Below are 14,879 nucleotides of genomic sequence, written 5' to 3'. Positions count from 1 at the left end.
GTGAAACATTAGCATCTTCTAAGTGCATAGAGTTCAACTTTGGTGAACTTTGACTTGGTGAAGTCGCTCCTAAAGACCTTGTGTAAATCGTTGCTAGGGAACATCTCTAGCACTGTCCAATCAAAGCAATCAACAGTGTGAACACTGTTGAAACAGCCAGCTACATCACTGTTACACCGCAAGTTTGGAACCAGATGTTAATTTAATGTTTTTCTTCTTTCCTTCAATAATATCAATTTAAACCAGATTAAAACAGTATAATTTTAGACACCAAATGTATTATTTACTTATGAAATTGTTTTGGGCCTCGGAGGAATAATATTTAAATGATTCAAACTTCCATTCAGTCGATGTCCCCACAGTGTTTATGACAGGGGAGAATACTGTTGTAACTTGTATTTATTATCCAGCCAACTGACTGGAGATTCCAAACTTTTCAACGGCAGTGTACATCTGGCAGTTGACTGGGTGTGAACATTTAGTTAAAGCTAATCTCTACATGTGGCGCAACTCATTTTACTGTAGTGATGCATGAATCTCCACTTTGTAAACGCTTTAATGATAACCAGGCAAAGTTTAACACATGGACAGCTGCAGCCCACTCTTGAAGATTAACAAGCTACACATCTGGTCACCAGACTTTGGTTCTAATTTTCTGGACTGCTTAATCTCACTCTTGTAATATTAAAGGGAACGTGTGAAGTGACAACTCAGCCATATGTTTTCACCGTGTAGAAAGATGTCAAATCATTTCCTTTAATCAGCGTCAGTGAAGCAGCAGGGGAGCTTTTAAAGATAGTGGCAATTCTTGGTATTTTAACTGGGTCAAAGAGGGTTTTATGGATTCTATCCTCTCCGACATGAGGATAGATATATGATTGCATCAATGTATTAAATGACTGTCAATTTACATCATTTTCTTGCTGTTTTTTCTGAAATGTTGGAATAAAGATATTTGCCGATAGATGAACTTTATATTCCTATTGTGCAGTGCTTTGGTTGTGACTTGTTTTGGATGTTTTCTTTCTTCATTATGTACTTCACGGTAAATCAACTCCTCCAATCCTCAACCTACATAAACAGCTGTGTGTATATAAACTGTGACGTATTTCCTTCTCTGTCCCATTCAGCCATCTATGACGTGGTGGAGGAGAAGGTGGACTCTGAGCCAGATTTTCAGTATATCCCTGAGAAGTCCCCTCAGGACCCCGCCCAGCTAGACCAGCATGCTTTGAGGGACTCCATGGTCACACTGAAGGAAGGCCTGATCAGTGGAGCCATACTGGCTCAGTTTGATGTAAGTAGAAAGTATAAAAAATATACACTCATAAATAAATACTGTAAATAAATGCTTACACTGAGACAAAATTGCACACATATACGAACCCAAAGATTTGTCAAACACGCACACACAAATACTCATGAGTGTGTTTGTAAAGTACTTTCATACATTTTCATAGAAGTTTATGCATATTTACTTACACTAACGATGCAAAAGAATATTTGGGGTTTACAATTTTAATATGAATTTGTGTTCCTTTTCTTCCAGCAACTGTACAGAAAGAGGCCAGGGATGACCATGCTGTGTGCCAAATTACCTCAGAACGTTTCCAAAAATCGCTACAGAGACATCTCTCCTTGTACGTGACTTCACACGATACTCTCTCTCTCTCTTCTCCTTTGGTTTTCCCTCCTGAATTATTTTCTTTCAACGTTTGTCAATTGTTTGTCTTTTATTCTCTGTCTGTAATCTAACCCCCTTTTCTTGTCCCGGTCTCCCTCTTTGCAGATGATGCCACGCGGGTCATTCTGAAAAGCACAGATGACTACATCAATGCAAATTACATCAATGTGAGTTTGCTTTTATCTCCCCATCAATATCTCCGGGTTTTGCTTGTCTGAGACGGGGTGGGTGGTCTGTTTTGTTAACCATCAAAACACATGTTGAAACCCTTTGGTTGCTGTACTGTTGAATGAATTAACCACATGAGCTTTACAAGCCAATAACAGTGTGAGTTCATGTTTTGCACATTTTTTAAGTCGACCATTTAAACTATGAGCAGCTCATGGATGTTATTGATTTAAGCCTCTTTCAGATATATGTTTAGGTGATGCATTTTTGGAAATCAGTCTGTTGTCTTTGTTACGTAAATGCCCTGTAAGACTGTATTTAATATGGTTTGACCTTTACAGATATAATAGCACAGCAAACATTCATGTATGTATGAATGTATTATATGAAAACATGTTTTTCAGTTGATTGATTATTTCTCTTTATGGCTTTAATTAATGATCATTGTGAGCTTGAAGGACACCCGCCCCCACATCTCACTCGTCTAATCAACCCTTTACATCCACTAATACATTTTTCTCATCAATGTCATCATTTATTAGATAGCGCACATACTGTTGCCTATTGTCAGTGTGACAGTGCCAGGAGTTTAGTTGTTATTCTCATTTAATTTCTATTTCTCTGTATGTGAAGTGTTTGGATATTCATCGTTTAAGCAGTTGACATTGATGAGAAAAAAACTTCTTGACAACATGATTTCAATTTTTATGTCAGCAAGAAATTTAAAATATATGAGAAATGCACAGCAGTGCTCTTTAGAATCTGTTTGTTTAAACTTGTGCAGCTGAATTTTTGGCCTTATGGGATGGTGTTTCATTAAAGTTTTAGTGTCACTATAGTGTTACATACACGGTCTGACCTTTTTAGTGAATCCGATGCTTATTCAAACAGAAAACCAAGCGCCGCGAACTTGCCAGCACGTTAAAGTATTGAAGAGCATGTCTTGAGTTATTTTTGGGCCAAAGTTGAAGTAGTTCTACCTTTTTTAGAGTTACCCGAGAACATCTAGCTCTCTGCAAACATGCTGTAAAGTGAAGTCCTTGCAACCGAATCTCTGTATCTGATTCTCTGTGTGTCTTTCTGTAGATGGAGATTCCAGCCTCGAGTCTTATTAATCGCTACATAGCATGCCAGGGCCCGCTGCCCAACACCTGCCCAGACTTCTGGCAGATGACATGGGAGCAGGGCTCATCCATGGTGGTCATGCTGACTACACAGGTCGAGAGAGGACGGGTATGTAGAGGACGAGGACTGGATACACTGCAGCATGTTAGAAAAAAAAAATTGTTTAAAAAACCTTTACTATATATCTGGCATTGCTTTGAATTTTGCTAGCCTGATAAAACCCAAGTTTCCCAATTGTAGCTTTTGCATAATGAAATGCACGTGTCTTAATTCTTCCGTCAAAATATTTAATCATTTACAACACACTGCTTTCAGGCAAATTGTGTCTTTTGCTCATTTGAGCATTTTTCATTATGAACACAGAGTAGTAACATTTTTGTTACTGTGAAAAAATAGAATTTAGATCCATTAATCATCAAACTAGGTGGGTTTTCAAACATGCATCGTTTGCTAATTTCTCTTGTCATTAGAAAGAAGTGTTACGTTGCAAAAGAAAATGCCTGTGACAGGACATTTTGATCATCTTGGGGTTTTTTTCTAATGATTCCAGATGGCCTGAATGTAAATCCTATATATTTGTGTATTAAACAGAAAAGCGAAGACCAGATGGCTAACCTCAGAGAGATGCTGTAATGTAGCAGAGCATGACCTCTGACCCCAGAGCTTAGAATAACACTAGTGACTTCTTAAGTATATTAACTGTTCAGTTGTAAACAGAATACTTCTGCCTGTGTTTTATAGGTGAAGTGTCACCAGTACTGGCCCAATCCAGACAGCAGCGCCACCTACGGAGACTTTACAGTAACGTGCCACAACGAAGAAGGCAACACGGCCTTCCTGGTCCGGGAGATGACTCTCACGCACACACAGGTAACCTCAAACACACACACACATGTTTACTTAGGTCACTTTTAGGGACATCACATAAAGGTACATTCATTTTCTGGAGAGTAGCTGTAACCTTTACCTTAACCACTGACCCAGAAATCAGCTTTTTTCCAAATTTTGTCCCTAATTGCACAAGACGTCCCCAATTACCTGGTCTTCCGTCTGAAATGTGTCATCGAAGGTAGTCAGGAACACACACACACACACACACACACACACACACACACACACACACACACACACACACACACACACACACATATTAAAAAAAAAAGAAAAAAGGGACAAACAGATAGAAAGGACAATTAGGACCAAATCAGAGGAACAAGGGAGCGAAGGGGAGCAGGATAGAGAGGAGGCCGACGGCATCGCAGAGAAAAGGACGCTGGGTCCAATCAAAGCGAGGGACCGGCGTCTCAGGGAAGGATGAGCCTGCCGAGGACCCCGAGGAGGTGTGTTGCCATGGCGACCGGTGTGGGTTGTTCTTTTTCTGGCTCCCGCTGCTGCATGCGGGCCACGTATCGGGATCTGGTTGCCACGACAACCCAACCGCCCCAGTCAGTCACATCATCGCTGCTGAAATAGAGAGCGAGCGAGGGGAGAGAAACCAGACGGAGAGGAGAGGAGAGGAGAGGAGAGTGGGACGATGGTAGTTTTCAAAAACCAGAAATGGAGAATGTAATTTTAATGTTGAAGGCTTTTCATGCTCGCAGTCTCACTCAAAGTTTATCGTGTCATGTGATATATTGAGGCCTGAAACCACTTGAACATTAACGTTTAACAGATGATCACATGTTCCTGCTGTTTGTGGTTTCCTGATTAGTTTTCTGTGGGATGTCCATGCATCATGACCTTTGAAATATATGGCTGTAGGAGGAGGCAATTAGCATTCTCCTCTGCCTGTGACTGTTGCTATGGAGATAGATGTGTTACCATGGCGATGCAGCGAGGCAGTTTTAAAGAGGAACACGGGGGTTCTGAGTCGCACATGAAGCAGTGGTCAGTAGTTATCGGCTGTCGGTTGTGTGTGTGGAAAAAAAAATGTCTTTCCCTTTTGAATGAACTAAAGAGAAAGTTTGACATATATTGTACATTTTGTAGCAGAGATCCAGAAATCTTTGTCTCCAATATCTTGTTTGATGAAATGGAATGAACGACATGAATCACTAAATGTTCCAGCGGGGTGGAAGAAATAGAACCACTGTTTGTTATTTACACCACCCGTTTCATAACGCGTTTAAAGGCCATAATTAGTTATTAGTCTCCCCCCCCTAGGACACAGAGCTCAATGAAACATGCTAGCAGGTCGCCCACATGAAATACAATAACCTGTTTTGGGTTCTGAGGATGAGTGATATCTGAGAATAATTCATTACTTGGTGAACTTGGGTTATGACTGAGGTGAGAGTGAGTGACCTTGCTTTGTTTCCAATAATAAAGAAGCCTTACAGTACATGAAAATATGATGTTAAGTGATTTATCTTTTCCGTGTGCGTGTGTGTGTACAGAGTGAGCAGGAGAGAGAGCTCACCCAGATTCAGTACCTGGCTTGGCCTGACCACGGCGTACCGGACGACTCTACTGATTTCCTGGACTTTGTGGCTCTGGTTCGGACCAAACGTGCTGGACAGGACCAGCCGATGGTGGTTCACTGCAGGTACAGTCTCTCTCTCTCTCTCTCTCTCTCTCTCTCTCTCTCTCTCTCTCTCTCTCTCTCTCTCTCCCCCCTCCCCCGTGAATTAATATTTCAAGCGGTGAATCAATTATCCGCTGATTTGCGTGCGGTTCAGTGTTGATTGACCGACATAGTCAGATCACTTCAACTCTAATTCTCCATGGTCTGCTTTATTTACAGCGCTGGGATTGGTCGGACAGGGGTCCTGATCACCATGGAGACGGCATTGTGTCTAATGGAATGCGGCCAGCCAGTGTATCCTCTCGATATCGTCAGGACCATGAGAGACCAGAGGGCCATGATGATACAAACGCCTGTATGTAGACACATCCGTTTGTCCGTCCAGCTGCTCTCATCCTCTTTAATTCCATCAGCCAAAATATCTCTCCCTCTGTCTCTCCATCAGAGCCAGTACCGCTTTGTGTGCGAGGCCATCCTGAAGGTCTTCGAGGAGGGCCTCGTCAAACCGTTCAAGACCGTCGTCTACCAGCTGAGAGACAAGGTGGACGAGGACAGGGAGGAGGAGTGGAAAGAGCAGCAGAGGGCAAAAGAAGGAGCAGAGTCGTCGGCGCTGGAGGAGGGGGAGGCGGCCGTGGTGGAGTTGCTGGACGAGGGTCTGGATGAAGAGGACGATGACGACGACGAAGAGGTGGAGGTCCTGGATGTGGGGGAAGTGACAGAAGATGGGGAGGAGGAGGACGAAGAGGACGAGGAAGCGGAGGAGCCAAGCGTCGCGAGTGTCACAAGCGTCGCGAGCATCGCAAGTGCGCCACCAGCGCCATCAGCGAGACCAGCGTGAACCCTGACCCCGACCCTGATCCCGATCCTGCCGACCCGTGACTTTTGACCTCTGGTGGTCATCGGGGTTGCCAGGAGGAGGCCAGGTGGGCCGGAGGAGAGAACAAAAGCACTGTTGCACTTTATGTTGAGAAAAAACGGAGAAAAAAAAGACACGCAAACGAACAAACGTGAGAGTCATCGACAAGCTAGATTTAAAAAAAAAAAAAAAAGAAACCCAGCTGTGTTGAATAGGTACCATTAGTGGATATTGTATGTTCAGGGTAAAGAAAAAAAGTCTACAAAGAATGGAAAGTTAAACGTACGAGAGAATAAAATGTGGATGGGGAATTGCTGTAGTGCCATAAGTACGGAGGGGACGGGCCGCCCCCGTGGACGGAGAGGTTTTTTTATTTTCCCGCGGTCGCCCTGTCCCCTTCTGAGCGAGTCTGTCAGACGGACCTGCCTTTTTTTAGTGTCCTTTTAGCTGATAAAGAGATAAACCTTATCTTTTGTTCCTCAGAAAGAGTATTTATTGTGTTTTTAGTTTGTGTCAAACCCTGTCCACTGAACAAAAAAAAAAAACTTGTATGTTTGTTTGTATGAATCTAGAGCTTCATGCTTTCCTGATTAAATCTTAGGTAGTGAAGTAGTGCGATTCCTCTTCTCTCTAACTACTTCTTTATTTCTTTTTGCTTTCTCGTGGAGAAAAAAAACAAAACTGATTTAATTTATTGTACTTGGTTTTAATCTTTCTCAGCTTTCTACTCGTCTAAGTTTCTGACAGCACAGACTGACAGATGGACCGCTGAAAGCACTTTGTGTCTCACTTCTTGTTCAACGCTGTGGCTAGTTGTACTCTCCATCCTGCTTTGTGCTCTGAGGCGAAAACATCGTTTGGCGTGGTGAAGAACATGACATGGTTTACAATCCTCAGTGTTTACTGGGCACCTCTCTTTCACTCCTGTCACAGCATCATATCTGCAGAGACAGACCTCCCACTGAAAGACATAATGATAGAAGATTCTACCTTTCAGCATTGATCAATAATTAAAACAAATGCTCAGCAGTGTCGTAAAGAGAGATTCCCCAGTAGACACACAGCCTCACTGAGTTACAATCTAAGCTTGTTTCCATGCTAAGAAACCAGGCTGAGATCCGTTCATTTTCTTTATTCAAATTCTCACGCAGAAAAGTTGATATTTAAATCAAACCCTGGGTCCCTGCTGAAGTGTCCTTGAGCCAGACACTGACAACACATCCTCATCATGTGTGAAGCTCTGTGGCTTCACTCTCTGGTTGGTATCAATCAATTAAAGACACCAGAATCACTCATGAAAGCTTCTCTTGCTATCAATATTTGCTTTTTAGAATTGCTGACAGTGAACTGATCTCAACCTTAGTGTGACGGGTAAAACGTGACTTTAAAAGCTTCCTCCACTGACCTCGATTTTTTTTACACAACAGAATATTCATTTAAATCTCATTAACAGGAGACAAACCTGGATCTTCTGCACTTTGCAGTTGAGACTTGTGGGTCTTTGCTTCGTGTGAGCTGTCGTATGACTCGGTAGGAAAATCAATAAGACTAGTTATTTAAAACTTCCTCATTTAATCCTTTTTTTTTTGTGACTAAACGTCAGTGAGGTCACTGGAGCGGGGCTGTAATCCAACCTTTGCTGTTTAATTTATTTTCTCAACTCGTCTGATTGTCTGCCAGAGAACAGTTGACAGTTCAAAGAAGCAGCACAAACGGAACATTCAACCCATCATTTTTCCTTTTTTTTTATTTTTATTGATCTTTCCCAACGGTACTACATTTTGAGGCACGTGTTGTTTTGAAGCCGAGATGATCATGATGATGATGATGAGCGTTAATGAGACTAAGTGATGACTTGTATTTTTTAAATTCACAAAACCCAGCATCAAGTTGCCTGTTGAGTCTTCTTCTCTTTTTTGTCAAAGTACAGGTTAAGCTGCCGCTGTACTCTACATAGTGGTATGGAATGAAGTGGAGCCTCTTCATGATTTTTAGATATTTTTCTTATCGGCTGATTCAGAACCTGCTGTTAAAGAAAGAAAGAAAGAAAGAAAGACAATAACCTACTGCTGTGAGTGTGTGAGAGTGTGTGTGTGTGTTATCTTTCTCTGTTCCTCTTCCTCCTCCGTTTTCTAACGTATAGTTTGTTAGCTGTCTGGTCTAAGCCTGCTTGTCCGTCAACTGGAATGAAGGGTTGTGCCATAAAGCCACAAACCTAATCTAACCTGATCTCAAGTCTGTCTGTTTTTTTTTTGAAGGAACTCAGATAGAGCCTTCTTGGAGAGTGTTTTTTTTTTTTTTTTTTTTTAGTCTGTCCTAAGAACCAGGCTGAATCTTTCCCTGTAAAACATTTCAAACAGATGCTCCTTCCTCCCTTTCAAAAAGCCGAATCACACTTTTGACACAGAGGTGGGATCAAGAAGAGCTATAGCTTTCCTCTTCTCTATTTTTTTTTTTTTTTTTTTTTTTTTGTTTATATATATCTCCCCTATATTGCGGACTTCTCCCAAAATCTGCCCAACTCCTTCTCTCAGGCAACATCAGTCATATCTGCAGAGCCCACGCAACAACATCCACGGTCCATTCTTCTCATTGTTCTTCCCCAGATGCCTCTCCTTTTGGATCACTTTACATGGAACCCACGTTCTCTGCATGGCCTCAAGGCAAAATGACACATCTGAGCAGAAAAGCCATGTGTACAGTAGTGCAGTATCAAGCTTGTTTTTTCCACAGGAAACACTGTGGGCAGCCGGGGAATGACCGAATAACTGGTTCAAACCTCTTAATTGGCGGACCCAACGTGAATGAGCTTTTAATCAAAAGAGCAGCCATTCAGCACTCAGTGGGTTTTTTTTCCTCTTCACTTTTTTTTTGTATTCAGAAGCCGGGCCAACCACATCAAATTGAATCAACTCCAAATCGACATTTTCTAACATGAAAATGAAACATGCACCCCTTACAGTGCAAAGTTAATAATTGATAAAATCAGGGCTGCCAGTTTCCGTCTGCACAAACTATCCAGCAATGAGCTTTTCTGTGTTCAAAGTGTTCTGTTGTTGACACATAATTGGTACTGTCTGTGCGTTTAGGGTACTGATCAAAGGTAGTTTGGAGGGGGACCAGACGTGGGGATGACTCGGGTTAGTTGTATTTTTGTAAAGATGAAAACAGCTCTAGTTGGATAGGGAAAGGACAGCACTTTGTAGAAGGCTGAGGTAGCAGGTAGTGCTACTGATGGAGGAAAAAAAAAAAGACATGACGCATTGTAAAAATGAGTTGTTTTTTTTTTTTTTTTTTTTTTGACATTTTTAGTTTGTTTTAAAATAAGATCTGTAGGGAACAAGAAGAAAAAAAAGAAAAGAACTCCTAACTACACAGTGCCACTTGTTAATTTTGTGTAAATAATACTAGACCATGTAAATACAATGTTGTATATGAAAAAAAAATCTTTAAAATAAAAAGGGAAAATCATTTGTGAGCAGAAAGATTTTGTTTTTCTTTTATTTTTTGGGGTTTTTCTTTTTCCCTTTTGGATGATTCAAATGTGACACAATTGGTGTGTATTCCCAGACTGCTATTACGAAAAAATTTCTTTTGTTTTGAGACGTTATCTATTACAGCGAGTGTATATACAATGAATCACAAAACAATGAGAAATGTTTTACCGTATTATACCCTTGGTTAACTCCTACCTGTGTCATAAAAACCTTTTGTCCTCAGTTGCTTGTTTCTTTCTGGTATCTTGGTTTTATGGTGCTTTGTCTCAAAGCTTGATTGTGAACACTTAAAGCTCGTCTGTCAAAGCATGGAGACGTGGCCTCGGATCAACCTGCTTCTCCACACTGTAAAAGTGAGGTTGGGCAAAGAGCAGCGGGCGGATGAAAAAGAGGACACCAGTGCCAAAGACCTGGGACAGAATCACTTATTTTTATATTTTTTTATGTTTGAGATTTAACCATAAAGTGGAGCCATCAGTCATATGAGGTAGCCAAAGTGCTAAATCTTTGTTATGCCAGACATTAAAGAAAAAAAAAAAAAGAAATAGGAAAGGAAATGGGTTCAGAGTTGTTAGGTAAATACTCTAAATGTATTTTCTCTAGGGAAACAATCTGCTAAAGAAAAAGCTTCCCCACTCTCTTTAAGTAAGCCAACCTTAAAAGTATTTGATAATGTCAGATTATTGATGGAATAAGGTAGTTTGGATCTTACCATCTCCTTTAATAAAGCCCTAAAGCAGAAAATAAATAAATAAATCTACTTAACTTTCTGTAATGATGAGTACCAAACAGTTTAAACACTGGTTTTAATGCGTTTTTAAAGGTGGTGTAGGTTTATAATAATTCAAGGAGGACTACTTAAAGGTAAAGACCACATATTTGTATACATATACACGTTGGTTCATATCAAATAATAAAGACATAACTAGGACAAAAACACAGGTATTATAATTGCAGTTCATAAGTCCACAGTTATAAGATGACATTTGTACATAACATTCCTCAACACATTAACATTACTAGTCACAAACGTGGATTGTCCATCTTGGGAGCTTGCAGAGAATGAGTCACTAAACTCACCCTGAAGCTTTTTCACGTTTGCTTCACTGTAACTGCACAACAAGTGGGCTGCATAGAGTGGTGTACAGTATGCTCTAAAGGGAGCTGTTTTAAGATCATCTGTACACATTTGAAATTGACATGGCAGCATATTGGCTTGTGCATACGGTTTGCAACGCTGGCTTCACTCAGATCCTTCCTGATGACCTAAATATATTACTTTTTTCACTACATCAGGCACAAAAAGCTAAGGAAAATGTCACTTGTGATCCTCCTCGTTTTTAGTTTTGAATTTATTGTCATACTGCACACCATAACTTTAGCAGACTCTGAGCCGTTGCTGTAAGCCAGCAATATAAGAAGACAGGACGACTGGGTGATCAGCCACATTAGAAGGTTAATAAGACTGTCCTCCACCTAACATCCAGTCTTACAACCTTTTAACTTTTTAGAAAGATTATTCATATACAGATTGAAGAGAACAGGTGACAGTATTCTACCTTGTCAAACCCCATTAGTCACTAAGAAGGTTGCAGATGCATTCTTACCCCGTTTTGCTTGGGATAAACTTTAAAAGCAGTCTCCCTGATTCAATGGCATCACAAAAAGAGAATTAAAACAATAAAATACTTGTTTTCAGGTGCAAAAAAAGTATATATTTGTAAACACAATGCTACACTTCTATGATGACCTCTAAACCCTAACAGGTCAAACAGGCCACATTTTCTAAAAAACATTATTCCCAAACTAACCAGAAGGGGGTGCTGCTGTCTAATCTTGACAACACTGTGTTGCTCAAATTCACAAATTGAATAACGAGGCCAATCTTCTTTATAAAGTAAGTTTTAAATGGCATGACAACTATATCATGCATGTCTGATTATTTATATATACTGGATTGTTTATAATCTAATTTGTATGTTTAATCAATTAGAAACTGTATTTGTTTATTATTTACTTGTATTAACAAATTACAGCATAACTGAAAATATAAAATGCAAACAATAATTGAAGTATTTAATTAACCACACCGGCTCAAATAAAGCGGCCTGTCCCTTTAAATATGCTAATTACGTATTTGTTAGGGCTTTATGGTGACGTCACTTCCGGAGGAAAGCTTTGCCTCCTACTTTTTTTGTTGGGACCTGGGAGAGAAATTTATCCCGCAGAGGTAACGAGGTGGAGGGGGGGAGCAAAAGAAAGAAAGAGGAACAAATTACAGATCATGCACATTGCTGTTTAGTCGTCTACAATGCAAGCGGACGTCCTCTCAGCCGTGAATTCATACTTTTGTAAGTACGGAGAGCCACAAGTGGACGTCTGAGGCAAGGGTTTCATGAGCAAAAAAAAAAAGGAAAAAGACGGCGCTTGTTTTGTTGTGCGGGGACGTCTGGCGCGGGCGGGGGGACGTGTGTCGCGTAGGTTGCCCGCTAACGGTGTGCGCGTGTGTGAGAAAACACGCGCACACCTGTTGCCTTCGCTTCCAGCCCCAGTAGCGTTACCTCGGGCCTCTGGTGACGCTGCGGGGGGTTAATTCATCTTTTTATTGTTTTATTATTATTTTATTAATATTATTTCAGAGTGTATGTTGAGGTTTTACACACTTTTTTTTTTTATTTCATTCTTTTTTTTTTTTTTTTTTTTTTAAAGGGGTTTTGTAACATCCGGTTTAGCGGAAATAATTTTTATTCTTTGTACTTTTTTTATTTTTTTTATTTTTGTATTCATCGAATAGAGTAACACTGTAACCTTTTTTTTTTTTTTAAAGCAATACTAAAATTAATTGAACTAATATTAATTATTTTTCACCTTCGCTGGGTTTACGTTAGGTTGACTTTAGTGGTTGTCATGACGACGAAAACTAGCTCACAGTTAAGCGAACGATACAGTAGCTAACGTATATCCGAACGGTTGCCGTAAAGCCAGGTTACCAAGGTAACGTTAACTGTATATCCGAACGGTTGCCGTAAAGCCAGGTTACCAAGGTAACGTTAAATATATATCCAAATATTTATAGGTTACCAAGGTATATTTATTTATATATATTTATTTATATATATATATTTATATATATGTATTTATATATATATATTATTTATATATATATATATATATATATTATATATATATATCCAAACGGTTGCCGTAAAGCCAGGTTACCAAGGTAACGTTAAATTATTTATAATTATATGTATGTATGTGTATATATGTATATCCAAATGGTTGCCGTAAAGCCAGGTTACCAAGGTAACGGGATGCAGAAACAGAGTTAACGTTACTTTATACACAAATATAGAAGCTATGTTTGTTAATCTACATTTTCCTTGGTGTTTTTATATATAACCAAATGTTAAGGCCAAATACTGGTAATGTGGCTAGTTTCCTTGTCTGGTCCCAGAATAGTGAATAATGTTAAATAGCTATATGGTAATACAAACAAATGGGCCCACCTGTTGGTTTGTAGTTTATGTCAGGTGTCCATGATGGAAAACTAACTAGCTGACATCAAATGTCTGTGGTCATAGTAAACAACTGTAGTACACCTTACATACTTGTATGTGTCACAATTCTGAAGGAATATACAGTTAAAAAATACAAACTTAACACCTTCTCTCTTCCCTTACAGGTGTGGCAGTGTAACCCTCCCTCTCTCCCATCATGCTGAGTTTCCTGCGCAGGACGCTGGGCAGACGTTCCATCCGGAAACATGCAGAGAAAAGTCGATTACGGGAGGCCCAGCGTGCCACGACGCACATCCCCGCTGCTGGGGATGCAAAGTCTGTCATCACCTGCCGCGTGTCCTTGCTGGACGGGACGGACGTCAGCGTTGACCTGCCGGTAAGGAGGGCTGCTGGAGTTTGAGCCTTTTGGGTTGTGTGTGTTCATTATGCCAAAGTGTGGACTTAACAGTGATCACCACCACAGATGCTTGTTGATATCCAGGCATCATTCTTCTGTCTTAATTTTAGTGAGACGCAGTGGGTCACAACATTGGAAGGACTTTTTAAATAACAGTTAAAGCACACTAGAAACCCTTAGGAACTTTAAGTGGCTGCATAAGTATATTTAATATATATATATATACACAGTTGAGTTGAGGAAATGTCAGAGTCTTTGGCCATCAACACATCAGTGGTCTTACAGAAAGGAAAACCTAATGCATAAGATTAAAAAAAAGTTTGGTTTTGATGGCCAACCAATCTCTGTTACGCTCTTTTTCTCTCTTGCTATTTTTGTTATTGGGTAAAAAAAAAAAATAGACTTTTACATGATTCTTGAAAAAAAACTGGAATTGACTGTGTTTTGTTATGGATGTCAAATGGACTTTAACCATAACCAACAGTGTTTATGTATTGATATGAAAGCTGGAAAGCAAAATTGCAAAAGCTGTATCAGTGACAGTTGTGTGTGTGCTAGTGTTAGCTAGTGTTACTGTTGCTGATCACCTGTAATTCCATTATCCTCTCACGAGAACAAAGTTGATCACATGACCGCATCACATGACATGTAGGGCTCATCACCAAGTGGACTCACAGCAGAACTTCACTTTCCCCATTTCTTTCTCTCTCTTCTCCTATTTTTCCTCCTTTTCTTCTTTCTCGTGTTTTGTCAATTGTTTCTTTGTATCAACATTTTTTTAATCCAACACCAGACTTCTTCTGGTAAGAAAAATTCAATGGGTAATTGTAATGTATTTTTTTAAGAAACTGAGGGCATAAATATGTGGATGTTTTTCTCTCATGCAATCTTTATTTTTGCTTGGCTCACAGACTTTTGCTACTTTGTGTTTCCACTGGCATTCCATGTGTTGAATCTGCAGCATTCCTGTGAGGCTAGTCTGGTATCTTACCGTCCCGTATCAGTCTTATCTTCAAACTTTGGCGTAAATTACAAGACAGAAGTCTTGAATATCTTGTCTCATTATTACTATCATATCTGTCTTATTAGTTCAATTCCAAATGGTGT

At 40.0% G+C, this 14,879-nt stretch overlaps 2 protein-coding genes across 7 annotated transcripts in view; both read left to right on the top strand.

The window, feature by feature from the left end:
- ptpn4a (protein tyrosine phosphatase non-receptor type 4a) overlaps nucleotides 1–8,804 on the top strand; it is a 63,776-nt gene extending 54,972 nt beyond the window's left edge. For all 5 annotated transcript variants that reach the window (XM_054615179.1, XM_054615177.1, XM_054615176.1 and 2 more), the window contains exons 20-27: nucleotides 1,131–1,297; nucleotides 1,550–1,640; nucleotides 1,790–1,851; nucleotides 2,939–3,085; nucleotides 3,719–3,847; nucleotides 5,374–5,522; nucleotides 5,721–5,856; nucleotides 5,947–8,804. In XM_054615179.1, coding sequence (XP_054471154.1) covers nucleotides 1,131–1,297; nucleotides 1,550–1,640; nucleotides 1,790–1,851; nucleotides 2,939–3,085; nucleotides 3,719–3,847; nucleotides 5,374–5,522; nucleotides 5,721–5,856; nucleotides 5,947–6,339 — 1,274 coding nt within the window. In that variant the 3' untranslated portion in view covers nucleotides 6,340–8,804. The remainder of the gene's footprint in view (nucleotides 1–1,130; nucleotides 1,298–1,549; nucleotides 1,641–1,789; nucleotides 1,852–2,938; nucleotides 3,086–3,718; nucleotides 3,848–5,373; nucleotides 5,523–5,720; nucleotides 5,857–5,946) is intronic.
- Nucleotides 8,805–12,018: 3,214 nt separating this feature from the next.
- Nucleotides 12,019–14,879, top strand: part of epb41l5 (erythrocyte membrane protein band 4.1 like 5) — a 31,724-nt gene continuing 28,863 nt past the window's right edge. For both annotated transcript variants that reach the window (XM_054615181.1, XM_054615180.1), the window contains exons 1-2: nucleotides 12,019–12,205; nucleotides 13,540–13,751. In XM_054615181.1, the coding sequence (XP_054471156.1) occupies nucleotides 13,572–13,751 (180 nt within the window). In that variant the 5' untranslated portion in view covers nucleotides 12,019–12,205; nucleotides 13,540–13,571. The remainder of the gene's footprint in view (nucleotides 12,206–13,539; nucleotides 13,752–14,879) is intronic.

Source organism: Anoplopoma fimbria, chromosome 16, assembly GCF_027596085.1.
Source record: "Anoplopoma fimbria isolate UVic2021 breed Golden Eagle Sablefish chromosome 16, Afim_UVic_2022, whole genome shotgun sequence".
Taxonomy (NCBI): domain Eukaryota; kingdom Metazoa; phylum Chordata; class Actinopteri; order Perciformes; family Anoplopomatidae; genus Anoplopoma; species Anoplopoma fimbria.
Note: the sequence above shows the minus strand (reverse complement) of the source record. Positions and strands in the feature narration are given on the sequence as shown.